The following is a 26432-nucleotide window of genomic DNA, read 5'->3' as shown; positions in this document are numbered from 1 at the left end:
AAGCATGATGTCCTTCTCCAGGGACCTTTTGATTACATTAGTGACTACAACAAAGATCTCTTCTTTATTCTATTTGACTATACCAGAGGAAAGACCTATACCTGATGGTTAATTTGAGTCCATGGTATATTTGATAGTCTCTCCAAAATTGTAATTCAAATGAACCAATTCTCCTTTGGTCTTCATTTTTCATCATCCAGCTTTAACAAGCATATGAGGACACTGAAAATAATTTGATGGCTTTGGGATGGTGCATGCTTAGTCCTCAAAGTGCCATCTGTACTCCTTAACATTCAAAAGAAGTCTCTTGCAGTAGGTGTGTCCAATATAATATGTCATTTGATTTCTTGACTGCTGCTTCCATGGTCATTGATTGTGGATTCAAGTACCATATATACTCGATGTATACGCCAAACCGAATATCATTCGAGGCACCTAATTTTACCACAAAAACTGCATTAAAAAGTGGGTGAAGGGAGACGTCGGACAGGGCAAGATATAACAAAATAATAATTTATAAATTATCAAGGGCTCATGAGGGAGGAGGGAGCGTGGAGGGAGGGGAAAAATGAGGCCCTAATGCGGGGGGCAGGGGGGTGGCCTTAAGTGGAGATGAAATGTTTTGAGAATGATGAGGGCAATGAACGTACACATGCGCTTTACACAATTGATGTATGTATGGATTGTGATAAGAGTTGTATGAGCCCCTAATAAAATGATTTTTTAAAATTTATTTAATAAAAACCTGTTTTGAGAAAAAAAATGTGATGGAAAAACTCGGCTTATAAACGAGTATACATGGTACTTTAATCTTTTCTGTTTATAAGGATTCTGCCCGTTGGTCTAGTTGTGAGGATTTTTTGTTTTCTTTATATTGAGGTGTAATTTATACCGAAGACTCTGGTCTTCAATCTGCATCAGTAAGACCTTCAAGTCCTCTTTTCTTTCATTAAGACGATTGTGTCATCATGTTACTCACAAATGTCGCACTTTGTCTTGGGACAATTGACTTCCATTAATAAACCACTCCAATGAACTGGATTGAGAAAGGAAAGGAAGGGAGAGGAAGGAAGGGCAGGGAAGGGGAGGGAACAAGAGGGGAGGGGAGTGGAGGGGGAAAGATGGAAAAGAGAGAGACAGAGAGAACCAGGTTTTATGAGGCGTCTAGCCAATGGAGCATCCAGCCAGCCATTTGGTTGGGTCTTCAAATTACCTCAATTTCACATCTGATATTTACGCTGATTTCTTCTAACAATACTAATTACAAGTTACATGAAGGTGCTCTATAATTACATTTAATTTACAACTGACTACCCCTTATCAATCATTTGAGTAGGCTAATGTGGTCAATTTGTATCCCTATAGAGTTCAATTAACATTTCAAGCTCTGGATGAATCCTTGAGAATGATCAAAGCATGCAATGCGAAATAAACAGGAAGATTAATAATGCAAGTCGAAATGGCTGTGGTCTTGCTCACAATTCATAATCAGTGTACCACAGGTTAAAGTTGTCAAGGATTTTGTCTGGCTTTGCTTCTAAGTCATTGATCATGGAAGCAACGCTCAAGAGAGCAAAAGACCCATTGCATTAGGTAAATCTACTGCACAAGACTTCTGTAAAATATTGAAACGCAAGTTCACAACTTTGAGGAAAAGGTGGTCTTGACCCAAGCCATGGTATTTTCAATAGATTTATATGGATGTGAAATTTGGACATTGAATAAGGAAGAATTAATGCATTTGAATTGCAGTGTTAGAGAAGAATGTTGAATGTATCATGCTAAAAGGAAAAACAGACCATCTTGGAAGAAGTACAGCCAGGATGTACTTGGAAGAAGTAAAGGCATGCATGGCAAGACTTAATTGTACATATTTTGGACATGGCAAGAAAGATCAATGCCTGGAGAAGGACATCAGGCTTGGTAAAGCAGAGGGACAGCGAAAGAGAAGGCCTTCAAAGAGATGGATTTACACAGTGACTATAACAATGGACTCAGGCATAGGACCAATTTTGAGGAGGGTGCAGGATCAGGCAGTGTTTCCTTCTGTTGTGCATAGGGTTGCTATGGGTTGGAACCAACTCAAAGACACCTAACAATTAACATCAACATACCATAGGTTGTTAATGAGTCTTCTTACACTGCTAGCATCATATTCATTTTTATATCCTGCAGATTCTCAGAGTGTGTGCTTAGCACACAGATTGAATAAGTATGCTGAAAAACTACAATGCTGATGCAAACCTTACAATTTTAAACTTTGCACTATCTCGCTTTTCTGTTGGAAAGACCGCCTCTTGACCTATGTACATGTTCCACAAAAGCACAATGAAGTGTTCTAGAATACCTCTTTCTTCTCAGTGCTATCCATAGTCTGCTATGATCTGCACAGAACAATGACTTTGCATAGTCAATAAAACACAGGTAAACATCTTTCTAGTATTCTTTGCTTTCAGCCAAATTCCATTTGACATCACCAGAGATACTCCTAGTTCCACATCCTCTTCTGAATCTGGCTTGCATTTCTGGCACCTCCCTGTCTATATACTACTGCAGCCATTTTTGCCTATATGAAATATTAATGATATTATTAGATAATTCCCACATTTCATTGGGTCATCTTTCTTTAGAAGAGGTGCACTATAGATTTCTTCTAATCTGTTGTTTTCCAGTTTTCTTAACAGATAAGTGAATCCTTTCAGCTTTGATTGCATTTGTTTAAACATCTCAATTACTATTCTGTCAATTCTCGGGCTCATGTTGTCACTAATGCCTTCACTGAAACTTGAACTTTTTCTGCCAATACCATCAGTTCTTGATCATACACTATGCCCTTAAATGCTTGAATATTGATCAGCAATTTTTCCTAGAGTGACTGTTTATTCCTTCCATCTTCAGAAAGAAATATGGTTCTAAAAATAATATTTTAGCTATAACTTCCATAAGAAAACAAATATATTTACACTATATTATGTATAATTCATATTCCTTATGTTTTCTTAAAAGAGAGAATATGTAAAACATACAGAAAGGTGGATATATATAGATATATAATAATTATCTTGCGTAAATTAATCTTGATTATTTTCCATTCCTTTTTTTATATTTAAGGAGCACTGGTGGTGTAGTTTCATGTTGGACTGCTAACCACAAGGGCAGCAGTTTGAAACCACCAGCTGCTTCTCAGGAGAAAGACAAAGCTTTCTAATCCCACAAAGAGTTACAGTCTCAGAATCTCACAGGGACAGCTCTACCCTGTCCTATAATGGTCTCTATGAATCCGCATTCACTCAATGGCAGTCAGTTTGGTTTTGTATAGATAAAATATCACAAATTTGAGGCGACATGGTTGGCTGCTCCCCCCGCTGTGCTGCAATTGCATTTGTTTATAAATGTAAAACTTATTTTCCGTTTTGAGACCCTTAACAAAACAGACCACAGAATATACTTGCTGTGGTCCATGTTTTACCATTGCCTGAAAAGTAAATAGCTAGAAATTAACTAGCTTTCAAATGTTCACATTTTTGCCAATGTAGGCATAGTGAAAAGGTATCCCATTGTGATTTTGAATTAATGAGGCTGAACATCATTTCATATGTCTATTGGCCACTTGGGTTTCCAGTCCTATACAATGCTTATGTAAGACTGCTGCTCATTTTTCAAGTGGATTGTTAGTTTGTTGACATCCTGCGTGTTAGTCCCTTGTGAGCTGTATGTGCTGCACATATCTTCTTTTGCGTGTGGGCTGATTATTTGGTGACTAGAAACTCAAACTTAATTTAGCATAATCTATTATTTTCTTGGTAGTGTGCATTTCTCATCTTTATATGAAATACTTATAATATTAGGCTTGAATATTTATTACACGTGGAGTCTACTTTTATTTACAATGTGGCATGTGGTACAATTTTATGCTTTTATGTATACCTTATTGCAAAAGCCATCTTCCTCCACTGAAGTGGAATGCTGGCCAAGCTATATACTAAGTTCTTACTAACTCATACTTTTATACTGTAGTACAAAACAATCCCAAATCACAGTAGTTTACACAGTTTATTGCTAGCTTGTGTTACTTATAAGTAACTGGGCCTCATCCAGATGTCCTCTAATTGTTCTGGTTTTAATTTCATGATTCAAATAAAAAACAGTTTATTTGGGTTACGACGATAGTCTTATGACAGAATGAAAAGAAGAGTCATCAATCCATACAAGGTCTCTTAAAAGTTCAGTTGCGCTTGTTGCACATTATTATGTCTGTTCACATTTCATTGGACCAAGCAGGTCACATGGCCATAATGGAGCAAATCACAGACATAAATGTAGGTAAAGAAGTATATCCCTGTCACCAGGGGGCACTGTAACTTATGAGTCAATGAGTGGGAACATGCATCCTCTTGCAGGAAGGAGGTTGACTTAGGCAAATAATAGTATAATTTTAAAGAATATATCTGGTATTTTTCTGGGCTATCTTGTTCCTCTGTTTTTGTCGTCTATTCTGATGCAAATACTGTGGTTTTTTAATAATAAATATAAAAATTTGGTAAGGCAGACCCCTTACCTCGTGCATTTTCTTCAGCAGTGATTTTCTCTCCTTGATCTTTGCCTTTCTGTATGAATTTAAAATTCACTTCTAATACTAATGTTTTAAATAACATGCTACTAAGCATACTATATTTTCCTACACATTCCATTGGTTCCTGGTGAATATAAATTCAAATTGATTGTTGTCTCTAATGAACTTACTGACCTGTCATTTTGGTTTACTGTGGATTAATTAATTCTGTAGATTTTTTTAAGGTTTTCTATGTAGGTAATAATATCAAGTGCAAATAATCACAGTTTTACATACCTCTTCAAGCTTTCTAACTATCTTCCAACTTCCAGTGCAACTTCATTTTAGATATCTCTCTTATATTCATAATAAAATAATTTGTTTTCTCTTCTAAAATCCAGTCTATTACCCTTATTCACTTCCCTTTTGTTGGTCATATTCTTTTTCTTTTTAAAAAAAATTATTTTATTGGGGCCTCGTACAATTCTCATCACAATCCATACATACATCCATTGTGTCAAGCACAAATGCACATTTGTTGCCCTCATCATTCTCAAAACATTTGCCTCCCACTCTAGCCCCTAATATCAGTTGCTCATTTTCTCCCTCCCTCCCCACTCCCCCTTAACTCATGAACCCTTCATAGTTCATATTCTTAAGCGTATTTCACCTACTTTATTTTGTGCTTAAAAAATGAAACTTTAATGCTATTTCATTTCCTCACCTTACTGATTGCTGTGTGATCCATAAGCCATTTTCTTACCTCTGTTATTCTGAAATCTATGGATTATGCTTTTATTTCATTATTTTTTTATACCTATACTTACTAGAATTGTTTTTTAATATCTAATGTTATTCAACACATCTTCCTTTCTTCTCAGAAAACAATAGTTTTGCTTTGCTTTAAGTAACTATTAAACATATGGAATAATACCACCCCAAACCTCATTGTTGCTCTTGTTATCCATGTGGTTACATCTTTTAATTATAAAATTCTATATATCATTCACGCATGAATTAAAATTGCTGAAGTATTATTATCAGCATCTGTGCTTACATTTCCATTTACTTTGACTTTTCATGATGCGGAAAGTCATCCTTTGTAGTGTTTTCCAGAAAGAATATTTTTGTTTTCTGCATTTAATCTTTGCATTTTGGAAAAGATATTCATCTTGGGATTCTATAATGACATGAAAGTTCTTAATATGTCTCTTCTATCCACGTCTCTGTAACTCCCACCTATGCAAATAGGGCATGTGTAACACTAGTAAGGAGAATTCCCCAGACCAAGAAGGAAGAAGAACCACCATCAGAACATGTTAGAAATCCCTGCCTGAAATGGCAGGGGCCAAGACCAGAGGCACCAGCTGCTGCTGCATTGGAGACCATGGGACGGAGCAAAGGAACCACACTGAGACAGACAGAGCAGACAGGCTATGCCACTGAGATCATGAGAGAGTGCAGTAGAGCTTTCTGGCCAAGTGGGCTTCCTGGCTTACAGAAGTAGAGGCCAAGGGTTCATGTAACTGAGAAGAAGCTGAGGATCAGCAAGAGAGAGAGAGAGAGAGAGAGAGAGAGAGAGAGAGAGAGAAGCTTGGCTACTGTCTGAGAAGTGTAGCTTTGGACAAATGACTGTATCCTTGATGTTTTGTCACCTTGGCTTGTGGTAGCTTGTTAACTTCCCTAATAAGGACCCATAGAGATTATCTGTGAGTTCTGTGTGGAACCAAATATAGACGTGGAGTGCTGTGAGAGATCTGGTCAGTGTCTGAAAAGGGGGAAAGAAGGATGGTGGGTGGAGCATGTCTTCCTCTGTCTGTGGCCCTTAGTCTTGGGTTTGGGTGGAAATGGATCCTCCTTTACCTGTGTGTAGCCAGAGGAAGTCCGATATAGCCTTTACGCTACTCACTGAACTTCTAATAATTTTCTGACTGATATGAACCACAGCTGCTAAATGATTGTTCCTTTGTAGCCAATCTATAGTAAAGAAAGCAAAACATCATTGAAAAGATAGGAGCGATGTATTCCTAAATATTTCCTCTTTCGTGTGACTATTGTAAATGATACTGCTTAAGTGATGTCTTTTTCAGTGCTCTCTACATTGCTATACAAGATTGTGAAGGATTTCTGCCATGTTATTCTTTCAACCTTCTACTCTACCATATCTCTCGATGGGTTCCAAAAATCTTTTTGTCCAGTATTTGGGATTTCTACATATAAATTCATAATGTCTTCAAATAATAAGAGTGTCACTTCTCCTTCATCCAATTGTATTCACCTGATTTCTCTATGTTGTCGAACAGTTCTAGTTAAGAACTTTCAGAATGTTGCTGGGGTAGTGATAAGGAGCATCCTTCTCTGGTTCCCATTCACAAGGGATAGTAAGTGGCACAGGCAAAATTGGATCACTGTCTACAGAAGAATGAAACAAGACCCATTCCTCATCACATATTTAAAAAGAGAAGAAGAAGAAGAAGAAGAAGAAGAAGAAGAAGAAGAAGAAGAAGAAGAAGAAGAAGAAGAACTCAAGCTGGATCCAAGACCTAAATGTAAATTCCAGTGGTATAAAGATCAGCAATGAGAGACTAGGCACAAATTTAAGGGCCCTAGTTCAGGGTATAGACAGATTGCCAAATACAATGAAGAAAACACAGAGTAGAAGACAAACCAGATGACTAAGACCTACTAAAATTAAGGAAATGATGAACTTCAAACAATTTCATCAAAAGAATAGAAAGAAAGCACAGGAACTGACTGGGGGAAAAGAACTTCATCAACAACATAGCCAACAAAAGACTAACTTCTAAAATCTATAGAACACTGCAATACAAAACAAAAGCAAATGATCTGATCAGAGAGTGAATAAATGACAGGAACATACAATTCACCAAAAAGAGATATTCCAATGGCTAATAAACCCATGGAAAATGCTCATGATCACTAGCCTTCCTGGAGATGCAAATCAAAATAATCAGCTATAATCTTTCATTAACTATGACAGCCCAAGGGAGAGGCGGGGAGGGTGGGAGGGACAAACAGGGAAAAAAAATCCAGGAGAGGGTACAGAGAGATTGGAACTCTCATACACTGTTGGTGGGTTTGCAAATAGGTACAAGTGAAGAAAGCAATATGGCACTACCTAATTTAGATACTGAAGGACTAATGAATAGAAGCAGAACATTATCAGAGATAGAGCCAGAGGATGGACCCCTCGAGTCTTCAGGCACTCAAAATGAGACTGAGGAGCTGCTTTCTCAAAGCAGAATTGACCATGGTGATGTGAATGGAAGAAGGCCTGTAAGAATAAATAAAGCCTTCGGGATCTTCATTTCCTCAGGGGCAAACTCAAATAAAGAAGAAACAGTAGAAAAATCTACGGAAAACCAGAACTTTGAATTTACAGGGTATAAATCTAGGAAAATTGGATTCCATATAAGAATTCTTCATAGCGAACTAATCATTTTCTGATAAAACAAAGTTTGGAAGTGATCCTTGGGTACAGAAAAGCATTTTTTTTTCAGGAAGATTTAGTGCCTGCTACTGATACAAGATATAAGCAGTACAAACCATTCTGGCAAACTTACAAAGTGGGGAAAGAGTACCCTTGAAACATATAGAGTTGCCAATGAGAAAAGGCAGCACATTTTTGTGCCAGGTATTTTATATCTATTACCAAAGTTAGTCCACCACTTACCTATCAGTTTTCAGTACTGTGGTTGGTGGCTTGTGTGTTGCTGTGAAGGTGAAAACTATGCCACCGATATTTCAAATCCAGCAGGGTCACCCAAAGTGAAAAAGCTTCAGTGGAGCTTCCAGACTAAGAAGGAATCAGCTGCCCACTTTGGAGGAAGTAGCCACGCAAAACCTTATATGCACAACATGCAAACATTGTCAGATAGGAAAGGCCTACTGAATGGAAGCAGATCATTGTCAGAGATAATCCTAGAAGAAGGGCCACTGGGGAAAGAAGGCACTAAAATTTGAAAGAGGAAAAGCTGCTTTCTCTAAGCAGAGTCAACTATGTTGATGTTAATGCCAGACAGCCTGTGGAACTGGAGCCTTAGGATCTTCACCTGCTGATGGGGCACAACTCAAGGGGAGGCAAAAAAAGCTGCCAAACTCTCCTGATCATCAGAATTTGGAATGTACGAACTCTGAATCTGGGAAAATTGCAAGTCGGTAAAGATAAAATGGAATGTATAAAGATGGATTTCCTAGGTGGTAGTGGAATAAAATGGACTGGTATTGACCATTTTGAATAAAAAAATCATATGGTTCACTATGCTGGAAATGACACAATCAAGAGAAATGACTTTCCATTCATTGTTCAAAAGGACATTTATAGAAGGACATTTTTCTATTCTTTTTTATATATGTCTGTGGGCATATACTTAAAATATCATACACGCTGATAGTTCAGTCATATAAAGATGAGCTGTGCAGGCACCACGACAATCAATTTCAGAACATCTTCTCCTTGTACTTATTGGTTAGCTCATTTTTCCACAACGTCCCTGCAATGCCCTTATCCCTTACATACTTATTAACCTAGTTACTATGTCTATATATTTATCTCTCCTGAATTTCACATAAATAAAACCACACAAAACACAAACAGGAAGCAAACAAAGAAAAATACAACAAAAATGAAAACACAAAATTGAGAAAAATCTCAATCAAATAGAAAGCAAAAAATATTAAAGACAGAAACAAATTTAAAAGGGAGATAAAATGATACATTATCACACTTTAACCCAAGTAACTAAAATAAGAAAAGGGACTGTCATTGCATCAATGCTGACTCATAGTGACCCTTATGACAAGGTAGAACTGCTCCTGTGGGTTTTTAAGAAAGTAGAAAGATCCCCTTGCAGAGGGGTCTCGGGGAGGAGACGAGCCAGTCAGGGTGCAATGTAACAACGATGAAAAATACAACTTTCCTCTAGTTCCTAAATGTTTCCTCCCTGCTCCCACTACCATGACTCGAATTCGACCTTGCAAGTCTGTCTAGACCAGAGGGTGTACACTGGTACAGATAGGAACTGGAAATACAGGGAATCCAGGGTGGATAATCCCTTCATCATCCAGGACCAGTGGTGTGAGTGGCGATACTGGGAGGGTAGAGGGAGTGGGTAGGAAAGAGGGAACCTATTACAAGGAACTATATGTGACCTCCTCCCTGGGGGATGGACAACCGAAAAGTGGGTGAAGGGAGACGTCGGACAGGGCAAGATATGACAAAAAACAATTTATCAATTATCAAGGGCTCACGAGGGAGGGGGGAGCGGGGAGGGAGGGGAAAATGAGGACCTAATGCCGGGGGCTTAAGTGGAGAGGAAAGGTTTTGCGAATGATGAGGGCAATGAATGTACAGGTGCGCTTTGCACAGTTGATGTGTGTGTGGATTGTGATAAAAGTTGTGTGAGCCCCTAATAAAATGATTTTAAAAAATATATAAAAAAAGAAAGTAGAAAGTCTTATCTCCCTCTTGCAGAGACTAAGAAGCGAATAGTTTCAAACTACTGACCTTGCAGTTAGCAGTTGGCAGCCCAATGAGTAACCACATAGCCACCAAGATTCTGTTGGATGAGAAGGCTATGTACATCCCTGCAATATGGTCAGGGGCGATTCATCATAGGCTTAATCTACAATGCAAATGGAGCTTCAATTTCCACTGTTTTTCATATCTTTCTGCAAACCAGGTGTTCATCGTTTAAGTTCTTAAACCACTTCTTCCTTTGGAGTTCTATTTTATTATTTACAATCCTTGGATTATACAGGCTGCTGAGCTTCTTCCATGTGGACTTAGTTGATGCCCCAGTTAGATGACTGCTTGTTTTCAGGCAAACCTTTAAGACCCTAGATTCTAGATGCTCTTCTTTCTGATAGACAGACACCATCTGGTTTCCTCCCCACATGTTGTTATGGCACCCATAACTTCAGTTATTTTTACATGAGGTCAAATATGGGGTATGACCATGCCATACAAAATTATTGCTCTATGATTGGGGCTAAAATTAAATATGAGCCCCAAATTAATAGATGTGCATATGTATATATGTGTACATATGTATATATATAAGTAGTTTATATATGTCTCTGCTTCACTTTAGTGATATCATTATCATTTTATGATTAGAGAACATTATAAGTTATCTTATAAGGTGTTATCATTGATCGTATAATTAATTTGCCCAATGGTATAAAACTTAAAACACTGTTGAGAAAAGGAAATTTTACAAGTAGAGGCCACAAAGGAAGCCTCCACCAATGAAAGAAAATCGAATTCCTACAACCCATTTTCTCTGATCACAGGCTAGACAACTGAAAATCAACAACAGAAAGAAAAGGAACGTAGAGACAAACACGGGGACTGAACAAAGTACTCTTTAGAAATGCCTGGGTCATTTAAGGAATGATCAAATAGGTAATGAAATTAAGAAACCCCTTGACAAAAGTGAGAATGATAACCCAACATACCACACTCTTTGGGACATAGTAAAAGCACTGATGAGGGCAACTTCCCGCAATCGACAGACACACGCAAAAAGAGGAGAAATCCTAAATCAAAACCTTAACTAGAACAAGGGCAACAACATAAACCTTCCGACAACAGAAGGAAAGAATTCATAAAGATTAAAGCAGAAATAAATAAACTGAAAAACCGAAAAAATAATGAGAAAAAAAACTAACAACAAGTTAATTCTTTGAAAGGATTAACAAAAATGACAAACTGTTGACAAAGTTTACTAGGGAAAAGAAAGAGAAGTAGAGATGAAAAGAGTGACACCACAACAGATTCAAAAGAAGTAACAATAAAAATAACTCTTCAATGTAAAAGATTATATCCCCAACACGTTTGATAATCTATTCCTTGATTTATAATAGACTTTAGGAAATATATACATATATGGAATCATTCTTAAAAACTGTGTATACTTTGTTTGCAAATATATATATATATATATATTTCATAAGAATGATTAAAGTAAGGAAATTGTGAAGAATATAACTATACCCTGACCTTTCTCCTTTCCAAGTGCAGGTGTCCTAACTTGAGGGAGTTTTCAGGGAGAACGTATAAGTATAAGATTATGATACACAACTGAAATAGACTTCTGTTATTCAAGCATAATCAGAAAACTAAGAGACATGCCTGGGATGACAGGCAAGGACCAAGGAAGACCTTTTCCCCACAGGCCGAGGCTGCAGGGGAGTGCTTACATATTAGGAGAGTAGTGCTTTTATGTAGCAGGAGCCAGATCCCTCACATCAGTTCGCTTTGATTTTTTCAGTGCTACCGATGGCAAGGAGGATAATTTTACTTAACAATAGAGTGTGGTTACATACATTTTATCAATGAAAGATATCAGCAACATTATTATATATCACCTTTATCTATTGTAGAGATTATTTTTCAATTCTGTCTTATATGTATCTATAAATATTGTAATAGATTCCAAACTCAGGTGGGAAATTTTGGAGTCTCCTCATATTCCAACAGAGAAAAATAAAGGGTTTTCTGCTTGAAATTTACGGTTTAGCTTGTTTAACAAATAAGTTAGACATATTTTAATTGCTTGATACATTTGTCTCCCAAAGTCCCATGGTCAATCACTCCTCTTTATTTCCTCAAATAACCCCCCCCCCTTACTTTCTATTTTTCACTCTATTCCTGCCCTCATCTTCCATCTATGGATCTCTCCTCCCCAACCCCTCCCTTTATCCATTTCCTTTTTATCTTCAGGTTACCTTTCCTAGATCCACACCATAAAGTCAGGTGGCTGTAATATCACACCAAAAAAAAAAAAAAAACCTTTAAAGATAGGTAAGGCAGAAAGGTTGTCAAAAATAAGTTTAATACTTTAATCCCTTTTAAACATGCCACATCACACCATAGTGCAAAGATTTCCATGTCTCTGAATCTCACCTTCATCATCTGCTAAATAAGGTATTGTGCTGTAAGCTTCCTGCCTCACACGGTTGATTTGAAGAAGAACTACAAATTGATGTTGCTAAAATCCCTACTTGTGTGCTGAAAGTAAGAACTTGAAGGACTAGTTGATGAAGATCAAGGATTGCAGCCTTCCACGTGGATTGTAACACAATGTAAATAAAACAAAAATCCACACAACTGGATCATTGGTAAAAACATGATAAATGGAGACAAGATTGAAGTTGTCAAGGATTTCATCTTGCTTGGATCCACAATCAATGGTTATGGAAACAGCAGTTGAGAGATCAAACGCACTGCATCAGGTAAGCCTGCTGCAAAAGAGCTATTCAAAGCACTGAGAAGCAAGAATGTTACTTCGAGAATTAAGGTTTGCCTGACAGAATCATGGCATTTTCAGTTGCTTCATATGCCTATGAATGATGGACATTGAAAAAAGGAGATCAACGAAGAATGGGTACATTTGAATTATGGTGCTGCTGAAGAATATTGAAAGTACTACGGACTGCCAAAAGAACAAAGAAATCTCTCTTGGACAAAGTAGACCCAGAATGTTCCTTCAAAGCAAGGATGGTGAGATTTCATCTCATGTACTTTGGACATGTTATCAGGAGAGACTAGTCCCTGGAGAAGGATATCATGGTTGGTAAAGTTGAAAGACAAGGGAAAAGAGAAGACTCTCAACAAGATGGAATGACACATTGGATTGACTACAACTCTGGGCTCGAACATAGGAACAATTGTGAGGGTGGTGCAGGACTAGGCAGTGTTTTCTCTATTGTACATGTGGTCACTATGAGTTGGACCCAACTTCACAGCATCTCCAAACAACATAAACAACATAGGTGCCTGCTAGTATATCGCTAAGTGCTTGAAGTGCATAGCCGTCCACATTTTAAAATGAACACGTGATATAAATGCAAATTTTGAAATCGAATGAAACTAGCATTTTCTGAGCTAGCTGTGAAAAATAGGGAAACCCTTTTTTGATTATATGGGAAGGAATTTCTGACACATGACTGCAACTAAGGCTTAGCCTGGATCATTGATTAAGTCATCGCATTTCCTAAGGAAGGGGAAATTCGGAGTGATTTAGATGTCTCAAAGGCATTTTACCCCTCATTGTCTTCCGAACTAAATTCTTGAATCTCCCTTAGGCACACTCCTACTCAAATATTCTACATCATAATCTCACCATAAACCCAGTTGCTCAATCCAAAAATACTTCCTGTCTTCAACTCCTGGCTCCTTCCCCAAGTTCATTTGACTACCAACTCCTGTCTATTTTATTTCCAGACTAGATACCTAATATATCCCATCTTCATTGCACCTAAGGAGCCGTGGTGGCATGGTCGATTATATATTGAGCTGCTAACCTCTTGAGATCAATATTTCAAAACCGCCAGCTACTTGAGTGGAGAAAGATGAGCTTCCCACCCCACTAAAGGGTTAAACCTGGAAAACACGGGGGGGCAGTTCTTCCCTGTCCTATAGGATGACGATGAGGCAGAGTTGACAATTTGACAGTCAGTTTTCATTTGCACTTAGAATGTCATCAGCTGAGCTACCGCAAAGGCTTCCTCATTAGTCTGTCTACCTCCTTTTCAGTCCGTCTCTTCAATTCTGCTTAAAGGAAGCAGAGTTGTCCTCAATAAAAAGATAGGATTAGGTCACTCTGTTTAGCAACCCAATAGTTTCTCATTTGTTTCGACTACAACTCAGACTTTTTGACGTGACTCTATAAGCCAGTTTAGCCTCAGTTTAGATTTCTCTCCTGTCACTCTTTTTGCATCAGCCACAACTGTCTGCCTCCCTTGGCTATGTCAAGCACTTGCCACCTTCAAACCTTGTGCATAGTGTGTCTCAGCCAGAAACACTTTCCTCAATTCTTCATCCTATTTCACCATCAATGGCACTTACTGGGGCTGCTTACCATAACCCTGCAATCTCCAGTAGTTTTTTTTCTTAATTTTTTTGTATTTCTCGCATAACATCTGATTATTTATTTTTGCATTTATTTATTGTCAGTCTCTTATAGCATAATATACTCTTTATGAGAGCAGGAATCTGCAGCACTACCATGATGCCCAGCATGTAGTAGGTATTCAATAAATATTTGTTAAATGATTCAACAAGTACAATTAATTAGTAACTGGAAAAAACAAAATAAGCAGTAACTAAAAACCAAGCAAGCCATTGTTTGATTCTGACTCATTGCAGCTTTATAAAGCAGAAGAGAATTGCCCCTTCGGGCTTCCAAGGCAATACAAAATTAGAGAAGCAGACTGCCACGTCTTTCTCCTGTAGACTGACTGGTGGGTTTAAACTGGGTGTGAACAGCCCACACTGTCATCAGTAGCTACATGATACCTATTAATGTCTGTGTGTGCTTAATGAATGTGCACAATTATGTGGCTGTATTTATCACACCCAAAGTACATAGATGGAATGATGATACATTCTCAATCCAATCACTTAGAGACTATTTCTTGAATACTTTAATTTCTACACTGTCCAGGAGTGGTTCACAGTCACAGTAAGGGAAAGCATTTTTGTGAGGCCCTGTGGGTTAGCCATCAAAGTAAGTGATCTTAGCCGTCTGGCTTTGGAACCTCTAACAGACCCAATTAAGATCAGCATAAGTCATTCACAAAAAGGCCCTTAAAAGATGAGTACTGTGAATAATACATCCTTTAATAAATTACTTTTTAAAATAACTTGTACTATCCCTATGCCAATATGCCTGCTCAAAAACCACACACACACATACTCGTGGCCACATCATTACTTAAAATATTTTTCTTTACTCTTTTGAATTTCATCTCTATCCTGAAAAGTACAAAAAGCACATTGGGGCAGAGGTCATGCTCACCAGGAATAATCAAAGGCTGGGAAGTATGGGGCTGGCTTAGGTGAGTTTTATTGAGGATTTCCGGGCCATTCATTTTATGACATTTCTTAATGCTTCACTAAGTAAATGTGCATTGATGTCCAAATCAAGACTTTCATTATTTGAAACTCTCTAAGCCCTTTACCCTGGTAAAATTGACAACAGAAAACCATCCAGCAAAATTAATCAGAATTTTCATTAACTTTTTAGCCCTAAGTATCACTTCACTTTCAATATGATAGAGAATGTTTTCCAGTAATGACTTTAACTAAGGATCATACAAACCTAATTTAGTCAGATACAGATATCCTTCAGCTAACTTTCATTAAATTGTGCTGCCATCAGTCAAAGAAGAAAAATCGGTTAGAGAAGAATATATTTTCCAATTGAATGTAGTTTAAAATGTGAGACCAGGGCATCTCACTGGTTTATTTGGTTTATGTAACTTAATTAAAAGGCAACAACACTTTAGCACTCATCCTTTCATATTAGCACTTTTGTGCTTGAAAGTTGTTCCTCCCAAATCGCATCACTTTAATATAATTACTTGATCAACCTCAAAGTGTTCCCTAAATTAAGTTCTGGTCACAGAGTGCTAGTCCAAGGAAAGCTTTGGGCATCATGTATCAAGGTATTTTCAGTGTCTTTTAACAGAAAAATTGTTTCCACAATCACTGTCTAAAACAGAAGGCTTGAATGTAGAACACGATGATACTAATGACAATAATAAACTGAAAAATAAAACAAGTGAAAGCACCTTGCTTTGTGATCCTTGAGACTGATATCAAGCAGTTGTTACTCAAGTCACAAACCTCTGATAAGTTTTCATGGCATCTTCTTATTACAACCCCACCTAGCCTCCTTTTGGTCATTCCTATAAATCATAGGTTCCTCTACAGATGAAACTAGAGTTCCAGAGAATTGAATCCGCTTGTTCAAAGTTTATATACGTCTAAGTTAAACCCAAGCATTTGAAGTCCCCAATGAGAGCGCATTCTATTGCTGTTGATATTATGACTCTCAGAACTTGAAAATATCTTCTAAAAGAAACTATTTGAGAATGGGTGGAAACTTTCGCAGTTGTTAAATATTATTTTACTGTAATGGGCCTGTTTGTTTTTTTTATACCAGTGATTTAAATTGATTTAATTCATGGTTTTCTCCATATTTATTAATGTCAACAAAACTAGAGCAATTAGGTTCCTTATTACTGAAGAAATTATTTAATTTACACTTTTACAAATGTTTTGGACTATAAAACAAAATTAGTAATCAACAATGGTGTCAAATGAGCAAAAGGACATTGAAATCAAAGTCACCACAGTTTGTTGATGGAGCTATTTGCTTATTGTAAAAATTCTATTCTAAAAAGAATCTAGGATTTTTTTCTCTTAAAAGCAAGCAAATTATTACCTAGTTTGATGGTGTCTGATCTCAGTAATGCCAGAGTGGGACTAAAGTCCCAGTTCAATTTTATGTATCAAAAAAAAAGCCTCCGGTGATTTCCCTCTAACCATAATTGAGGGATGGGAAGAAACTGGCTACCAAACAAAGAGTATTGTTAGTTGCTATTGAATCAATCTCACATATGGTGACTCCATGCATGCAGAGTAAAACTACCCCAAATGGTTTTCAACAAGAGATGATGAGGCCTGCCTTTCAAGGTGCCTTTGAATTCGTGACATCACATTTTTCAGTATTTCAGCCATTAACCATGTTCACCACTGAGGAATTTTGAAACATATAAATAAAATTTAAAACAAGTAGATAAGAAACCCAAGATTGATAATTCTATAGGGTCAGCCAGTAGAATAAGGGGTTTGAGTGGTAGCGGACGGAGTACAGTGGTTGCAGGGGTGGGTAAAGGGGAGATGATGTCACAGAGTCCACATAGAAAAAGAATGTTTGGAAACTGATTATGGTAGCAATTGTACATTTTTCTTGACATGATTGAAGTATGGAATGGTTTATGCGTTAAATCCCAATTAATAAAAAAAAAAACAAGACCCCCCACCAAACAAACAACCAAGCATGAAGCAAAATACCTGGTGTCACCTATATCAATGGAAGGGGGAAAAAAAGAACCTTAGGACACCTCTGTGTGTCTCTCCTCAGTGTCCTTTGAAACCATATAAGCAACATATTTACTGCCAATGTCAACTAATAGCAACCCTATAGGACAGGTTAGAACCCCTGTGAATTTCAGAGCCTCTATCTCTTTACTGAATAGAAAGCCCCGTCTTTCTCCTGGGGAAAGCCGCTGGTGGTTTCCAACTGCTGACTTCGCAGTTAGCAGCACAACACATAGTCACTTTGCCACCAGGGCTCCTTTTTTTATGCAACATAGCAACTCACAATAACAGACCTCCGCTGACAGCTATTTGGAGGCTGTGTAGGAAGAATATTTTCTAAGTAATGAAACGAGTCTCTCATATGAAAAGTGAAAATATTACCACTAAAGTAAATAATTGTGAGTGTTGTTATTGTTGATGTTGTTGGGTGCCGACCGTCAGCCCCCACCCAGAGCGATCCTATGAACTACAGAACGAAAGGCGGCGGGGTCCCATGCCATCCTCACACAAGTCTTCCTGTGCCTGTGCCCGTTGATGCAGCCACTGAGTCAATTCATCCCATAAAAGAAATAATAGTGTCTGAATAATTTTAACTTTTAAAAATAATGCCAAATAAAATAGTCCCTAATAAATTCCCAAAGAGATTCTATCGATCTATTCTTCCATATAATTACTTGAGATCTGACTTCTCCACCTTCTGACCATTCACTTTGTGCTGTGCATGGTATCTCATTTATTAATGGGCATAGCCACGTTTATGAGTTAGCTTGAGCGTTTCCTACATTTTCATGGCATTCGTTTAGCAGCAAAATATAATCTTTATATCATGTAACTTTTTATTTATATACATTTTGCAATAACTGTACAGTGTTTCCATAGACCATACTGTTTTGCTTCGCCATGAACACATACCTATCCCATTAGCTAGTGTCAGCACTGATGCTAGAGACATTCCAATCCTCAGGGAACAGCAGATTTGCTCTGGCAGGTACAAGGTAGCTCGCAATTTAGTGGGAAACCTTCCAAACCCCTCCAAAAATCACCACCACTGAGTCAATCCTGACATAGCAATCCTATAGGGCAGGGTACAACTAGCCCTATGTGTTTCTGAGGGCATACCTGTTTATGGGAGTAGAAAGCCTCATCTCACACTAAACACTATAGAAATGTGCCGCTGTCAGATTGCAGGTAATTTGGAAACCTGTAAGCTATAAGCAAGGGTATTCAATTGAATTAAAACCAGAACTCAGGTATACAATGAACACAGGCTGATATAAATAGCTTCTGATCCCAACATAAATCACATTTATTGGAATCACTTGATCAAATTTTGCTTATACGGTATAGTCTTACGTTCACTCTTTCTAACATGAGCATTCTTATCATCAGATTAAAAAATGCCTCCATTATTCTCTTTTAAATTCAGGGATAGCTAAGATTTTCATTTTATAATAAGCATTTATTTATTTTGGGATATATAGTTCTTTAAATGAATTACCTAATGTATGATTTACAGTGAGACTATCTTTCAAAGAAATAGCTCCTATTATTATTCAAAATTATAACGTGATAACCAAAAACCCACACCAAGCCGACTGCCATCAAGTCGAATCTGACTCTTAGTGACTACATCAGGTTTCTGAGACTGAATACCTCTATGGGAGCAGACAGTCTCATTTTTCCCTTGGACTGGCTAATGAGTTTGAATTTCCCCGCTTGTAGTTAGCAGGCCAATGTCCAAACGACTGGACTCTTTTACTAAATGATAAATGAAAGTTTAAAATCCCCCCAAACAAAACACTGTCATTAAGTTGATTCCTACTAATAGCAACACTATGTAGGAATTCTGAGGCTTTGTAAATTGCTTTGGGGGACACAGTTTCATCAATAATTTGAAATGTTTATGTCTTTAATAGGTGATTCTTTCATTTTGGCTGAACCACAAGGTTAGTAGTTCAAATCTATAACCTGTTCTGTGGCAGAAAAATGAAGCTTTCTGCTTCCATAAAGATTTACAGCCTCGGGCATCCAAAGGGTTTCTGTTTTACCCTACAGGGTTACTCTGAGTCAGATTTGACTCAAAAGCAGGCCGAGCTATTCGTTATTTGGTATAAAGAAGACTTTAGAGGATATCTTTGCTTTTAGAATTAAAGGTGATCTCAGTTTAACAGTTTCTAAGTTCATCCAGCCTTAATTGCTCCAGAAGATCTGGAGTCCAATATAATTGAAATTCTGTTGTCCATTTCTCCCCCTTTTATTATTATTCTCCTACAGAATTTTGGTATCAAAACATTCAATAACAAAAATGGGACATCACCCAGTTCTATACGCTTGGTGATGGATACGGTTGTTCATGGAGACAATTAGCCAAGCATTGTGGGAGGGACCTTCAAGACAGTTTATGGAGAATTCTCATTATCTTTCCATTTCCTTTTCCTGTGAATTTTTTTCACCATCACCCCCTTGTATTTCTTCCCCCTATTCCTGACTCTCTTAGTTCTTGGGAAATAGTGAGCAATTGCTGTACCTTGGGGGGGTCTCTTACAAGGTTTCCTTGTATTTTTAAATTTTTATTTTTAAATTTAAATTTTATTATATTTTATTAGGATATAGTTCACATTTGCTACGATTTAATGACTCAGTTATATTAAGAAGATTTGTGAAATCATCCACTTCTGAGCATTGTTGCTGGCTCTCCCTTTCCCCCACCTCTTCATCTGCCTTACAAGCGCTTCAGAACCCAGGAAGTATTCAACAGGCCACAAGATAAAAGAGGGCACTGAAACACAAATGTGGACCTGGTATTGACTCTGAGTGACCCAAAGTCGTAAAGATACAAACTGGATCCCAAATGATTGTTCTGTTTGAATTACAACACTGAGACCACATGTATATATAAACATTAATACGACAAAATATTTAATGAGAAAATTGGTCTTTAACAAATAAGAAACGGTTGCAGGGAGACTGGCATGAGGCGGGGCGCAGGGTTGGTAGACAACAAAGAATGAGTTAATTTGCCTAAGATAAAGGGGCAGGGGGTTGGTGGCTGGGAAGGCAGAATCTGTGGTCATAGGGGTTGAGCCGGGCAACGGGTACCCGGACATCAAGTTTCAAAATAATTTGGCCATAAAATACAAACTCCCTAAGCCCCTACCATGGGAAAGGAGGGAAAGTTCAAGGAAAAAAGGCAGTTTGAGGAGGGGCATGGGATCCCTATCTGACCCTGCCCTCAGGGAGCAGGTGGGTGTCTACTTCCCATCCCCCTTCTGCCACCTCATCCCATCTGTGTCCTTCCAGTTGCAGTCCACTGTCACTTCGCTTCCCCTCAACCTACAATGGAAGAAAGGGGGGGAGAATGGAGGTATCTGTCATGGAGGAAGCCTCCTGTCTGCCCTTCCCCCACCTCCACCACCCCCTCCCCCAGGACCTTACCTAGAGTCCACGCGGTTGTAGGCATCTGGGTCACAATATTCAGCGGCGATCATTCGGTGAGCAAACTTGCAGCAGGTCAGGCCCTGCCTGGCTTTCTGACAGCCCAACACAGCCCTGAACTTCACGATGATCTTTCTGACGCTTAGACCCTGGAGGCTGCGCCGGGAGCAGGGGATATCGATGGACTCGACCGCCCTGTACTTGCTGCACTCCTGGCGCACATCCTGCAGGATTTCCTGGTACTCTTCGTCGTCCTGCAGCTCCTTGGGCAGCACCATGTTCTCGAGGCACAGCACTTTGGTGGGGCAGCTGCACCTCGGCATTCTGAAGCTCCTCTGCTGGTTTGGCAATGAGGGCCTTGCGCAGGGTCCTTGGCGAACTCACCGGTGTGCTCCTCCTAGCGCCCACGCTTGCCAGCTGGACCAGCAACTTCTTGCCCCCCATCTTCACCCCGTTCAGCAAGCTGATGGCCATTGGAGTGATACTGGTATCCAGGTACTCAAAGAAGGCATAGCCCTTGGAGTACCCGGTGAGGTCCTCCTTGACCAGGTTGAAGGCCTTGAGAGGCCCGACAGAGGACAGCAGCTGCTTCACTTCGTGGCTTTTTAGGTAGTTGGGTAAGCCCCCGATGAAGAGTTTGTGGTCAGAGTTAGGGACCACAGTGGACACAACGCCAGGCACACAGATGGAAGGGACATCCGCAACGCCGGGGAGAGGCCGGTAATCATGCGGTCTGCGAATCTTCAATGCCTGACCCTGGAAGATGATGCCGTCCAAGGCCAAGGCCCGGGTGGTCTCATCCACGGAGCGGAACTCCAAAAAGGCAAACTTCTTCTCCTGGTTGATTTGCACAATTAACAGCGGGTTGCCAGGGGCCTGGCTCAGCCCCCCCATGGTCATATGGGCATTGAAGAATTGCATCAGGTCATGCTCCACGGTCCTCTCAAGGATGTTGCTCACAAAAAGGCGGCGGGCCTGTCTGGTTTTATGGGTGTAGACCATGGGCAACAGCTTCGGGATCTCATCCGAAGTCTTGGTGTGGCAAGTGGAGGCCGAAATCTCACCAGCAGCTTGCAGGTCCTTGAACTGCATGGGAGTCATGTTCTCAAAGCCAAGGGGCGGCACATCCCAGTACTTGTACACCTTCTTTGCAGGGCCGGTGGCACAAGGCCGTGTATGACGCTGGGACCTGGGGTCGCAGTCCGGGCTCCGACTCTGGCCCCGGCTATAGCTATGGGCACCGCTATGGCGGCTCCCGGCATGTCTCCGACCACTGTCAGGGCCACGGCTCCGGCTTCGGCCTCGGGCACGTCTCCGGCCATGACTCCGGCTTCTGGCACTTCTCTGGTCATGGCTCCGACCACGGCTCCGGCTTCGGCCACGCGCCCGGCTCCGGCCATAACTCCGGCTTCGGGCACGCATCCTGACACTATCCAAGCCACGGCTCCGGCTCGGGTGGCAGCGTTTTCGCTCCCGGCTCCACGAGCGGCCGTGCCTGTGTGACCGGAGACACGTCTCCTCCTCCTCCCGCTGTTTCTTATTCTCCTGCAACTGCTGCTTGGATTCCGAGAAGTCAGACATGTTGAATCGTTTCTATAAGAGCCGCGAAGCACTTGCGCCTTGCCTCCGGTTCAAACCGCTCAGGCACCGTTGGTGACTTCCTCCACATGCTTCGACTACTTCCGCCGCCCACTGGTCGCACTGCGACGGCTTCAGCTCTTTCCTTCCCGAACACTAAGTCTGTGTTTGTCTGTCACTGGTTCGTTTGGGGGAACATTTGAGGCCTCAGAGGGAAAGAAAGGGAAAAGCTTCATATGAAGTCTCTGAACAAAATCTAGTTGGAACTTTTTTTCCTTTGGACACAGTTCAGGATGGTGACCAAAGAACGCAATTGAGATGAAAAGGGTGGGTTCCCATCAGAGTTCCGGCTTCTGCTCTGAATTGCGGACCCCCGCACCAGCCACTTGGTTGTGGCGAGTGGCCGGTGGCTCCCTCCCTGGATAACAGGGAGGGAATGGCTGACTGAAAAAGTGAACGGCTACGCCTCACCTCTGAGGTGCCCTCGGCTCCGCAATAAGTGAGCCTTCAGGCTTTCAGCAGCCGAGCACTTTAACCCTTCGCACTCCCCGGGGTCACCAAGAGTTAGAATCACAGGAGGAAAATCAAGAGAAATAGAGGAAAGAGCTGGGAGGCAAAGGGCATTTATAGAGGTAGATAAAGACATGTACATATGCAAATATATTTATATGAGGATGGGGAAATAGATCTATGTGCCTATATTTATAGGTTCAGTACTAAGGTAGCAGAAGGACATTGGGCCTCCACTCAAGTACTTCCTCAATGCAAGAATACTTTGTTCTATTAAATTGGCGCTGAAGACAAAGTGGGCGAATAAGCAAATGCGAAGAAAGCTGATGGTGCCCGGCTACCAAAAAGTATAGCGTCTGGGGTCTTAAAGACTTGAAGGTAAACAAGCAGCCATCAAGTTCAGAAGCAATAAAGCCCACATCGAAGAAGCACACCAGCCTAAGGCATCATCAGAACAAAAAAATCTTACCATAATGAATGATGGGGGGAGTGCGGAGTGGAGACCCAAAGCCCATTTGTGGGCCACTGGAGATCCCCTTGCAGAGGGGTCTCGGGGTCGAGATGAGCCAGTCAGGGTGCAATGTAACAACGATGAAAAATACAACTTTCCTCCAGTTCCTAAGTGTTTCCTCCCCACCCCCACTATCACGATCCGAATTCTACCTTGCAAGTCTGGCTAGACCAGAGGATGTACACTGGTACAGATAGGAACTGAAAATACAGGGAATCCAGGGCGGATGATCCCTACAGGACCAGTGGTGTGAGTGACGAACCAGGGAGGGTAGAGGGAGAGTGGTTTGGAAAGAGGGAACCAATTTCAAGGAACTATATGTGCCCTCCTCCCTGGGGGATGGACAACAGAAAAGTATGTGAAGGGAGATATAGGACAGGGCAAGCTATGACTAAATAATAATTTATAAATTATCAAGGGCTCATGAGGGAAGGGAGAGCCGGGAGGGAGGGGAAAAACGGGGACCTAATGCCAGGGGCTTAAGTGGAGAGGAAATGTTTTGAGAATGATGAGGGCAATGAATGTACAAATGTGCCTTACACAATTGATGTGTGTATGGATTGTGATAAAAGTTGTGTGAGCCCCTAATAAGATGATTAAAAAAAAAAGAAAGAAAAAAGAAAAAAATGTTTGACATAAAAAATAAAAATAAAATAAAATAAATAAATAAATAAATTGCCTGATGGGGTTTGCATGTTCAAGAGTGATAACCTTTATGGAAAATATACAGTACAGGTTATGAGCTCAGTAAATGTTCATTGATCATTATGTTGTATGATATCATCGCTCGATTAATATTCCTTAGTGGTGTACTGGATGACGAGCTGGGATACTCACCAGAATGCTAGCAGTTCGAAACCACTAGCTCTCCTTGAGAAACAGATGGCCTTTCTACTTCCTCCTTTAAAGAGTTACAATCGTAAAAGCACACAGGGGCACTTCCCCGCTCTCCTATGAGGTCGCTATGAGTGGCATCGACTGGATGACAGTGAGTGTAGTTTTCGGTTTGATTGTCCTTCTGCAGGAACTGGTCTGTCCTGATAACACGTTTAAAGTACGTGAGATAAAGACTTGATATCCTGGCTTCTCAGAAGCATTTTGAGTGTATTTTTCCAATTATTTTATTAGGGGCTCCTACAACTTTTATCACAATCCATACATTCATCCATTGTGTCAAGCACATTTGTACATTTGTTGCCATCATCATTCTCAAAACATTTGCTTTCTACTTGAACCCTTGGTATCAGCATCTCATTTTGCTCCTCCCTCCCTGCCCACCCCTCCCTCGTGAGCCCTTGATAATTTAAAAAAAATTATTATTTCATCATGTCTTTCACTGTCCGATGTCTCCCTTCACCCACTTCTCTGCTGTCCATCCCCCGGGGAGGGGGTTATATGTAGATCCTTGTAATCCGTTCCCCCTTTCTACTCCACCTTCCCTCCACCCTCTTGGTATCGCCACTCTCACCACTGGTCCTGAGGAGTTCATCTGTCCCGGACTCCCTGTGTTTCCAGTTATTATCTGTACCTGTGTACATGAACTGGTCCAGCCGGATTTATGAGGTAGAATTGGGATCATGATAGTGGGGGAGAGGAAGCATTTAAGAACTAGAGGAAAATTGTATGTTTCATCCTTGCTGCACTGCACCCTGACTGGCTTGTCTCCTCTCCTGCGACCCTTCTGTAGGGGGATGCCAAGACATAATTTTTTTGGTTCTTCTGTCAGTCCTTAATAATCAGTTTTCATCCCAGAATAATATGTGATAAATGTAGTCATATATTTCTTAAATATAATATTTCTTAGATTATTTGAACTACAGCAACGAAATAATTTTGCAAAATATTTTTACATTGAATTGCCTTACTCTGATGGGCTAGAATAAGGGAAATTGATTTTTAGGTGGAGTCATCTGAAAATACACCTATATTTTTTGCTTCCATTTATCTGATAAATATCATATGTTGTGGTCAGATAGCCAGTTCCAGGGGTTACACACACCTCAGGTGAGCACTGTGAATTAAAATTCTTCTAATCCCAGAGAATCATTTTAGAATATCCTTTTAATTATTTCTTCTTCTATGAAATGGATTATAGTGATCTCTACACCCTATGAGTTACTCATATATGCTTTAAGGGGAATGATCTATTCTGCTTTAAGTCATAAGTACGGGGGCTTCAAAGAGTTTGTGGAAAATAAATTTAAAATATACAGGGATTTTTCCACGAAGTTTTCAAGGTTCCTCGTATATCCCAAGTTCCAATGAAGAACTGCAACCTCTGCCCCAGACTTTCCCTCCTTTGAAATCCTAGTGCACTTTCAGGCCTGCGCACTTGTTCTGATGCCTCTTCGCAAGCAGGTCTCAAATGTGTTCTACCAGGGCCAACACGATGTAGGAAGGATCCACAGCGACCTTTCCAGAATAGTTATGACTCATGTAAGCTTATTCTTTGTAAGACAAGTCGATTCATCAAAAAAAAAAACAACACCCAAAACAAGGCACACACACATGCTTATGCTCCCCATCCCCCACACACACACTTACAGTTTACTTTAAAAGATTTTTAAAAATAAATACATTGACAAAGTTAGGAAGAGAAACACATCTTTGTGGGAATCTATGTCAAGTCAAAATTTTCAGTTAAGAGAATACAGTTATTATAGAGATCGTGCTTGACTGTTATCCTGAAAACATCCCCGTTCTCCTTCATGGAATCCTGATGGTTTGATTTCATCCTCCTTTTGTACATATACATGATGTCTGTTAACATAAGCCAAGTCAAATCTGTTGTATGAGCATCAAGATTACAGATAAATTGCTGGAAAAACAGAAGACAGGTAGAGAGAAGGAGAGATAGGTAGATAGGCAGGAAGGTAGGTAGGTAGGTCAGGTTGTAGAGGGGAGAGAGAGAGAGAGAGAGAGAGAGAGAG

The 26432-nt window shown here is 39.9% G+C and overlaps 1 protein-coding gene across 1 annotated transcript; it reads right to left on the bottom strand.

Annotated features, from left to right (window-relative positions):
- Nucleotides 1-20719: 20719 nt before the first annotated feature.
- On the bottom strand, nt 20720-22484 carry LOC101658908 (splicing factor U2AF 65 kDa subunit-like). Its single transcript, XM_045298549.1, is given in 4 exon segments — nt 20720-20801; nt 20904-21209; nt 21211-22326; nt 22417-22484. Coding segments are annotated over 4 exon segments (1572 nt in total).
- Between the last annotated feature and the right edge of the window lie 3948 nt (nt 22485-26432).

This window comes from Echinops telfairi, unplaced genomic scaffold, assembly GCF_000313985.2.
Source record: "Echinops telfairi isolate 266 unplaced genomic scaffold, ASM31398v2 ScPeMD7_7427;HRSCAF=8465, whole genome shotgun sequence".
Lineage (NCBI taxonomy): Eukaryota > Metazoa > Chordata > Mammalia > Afrosoricida > Tenrecidae > Echinops > Echinops telfairi.
This window is presented reverse-complemented; position numbering and strand designations above follow the sequence as displayed.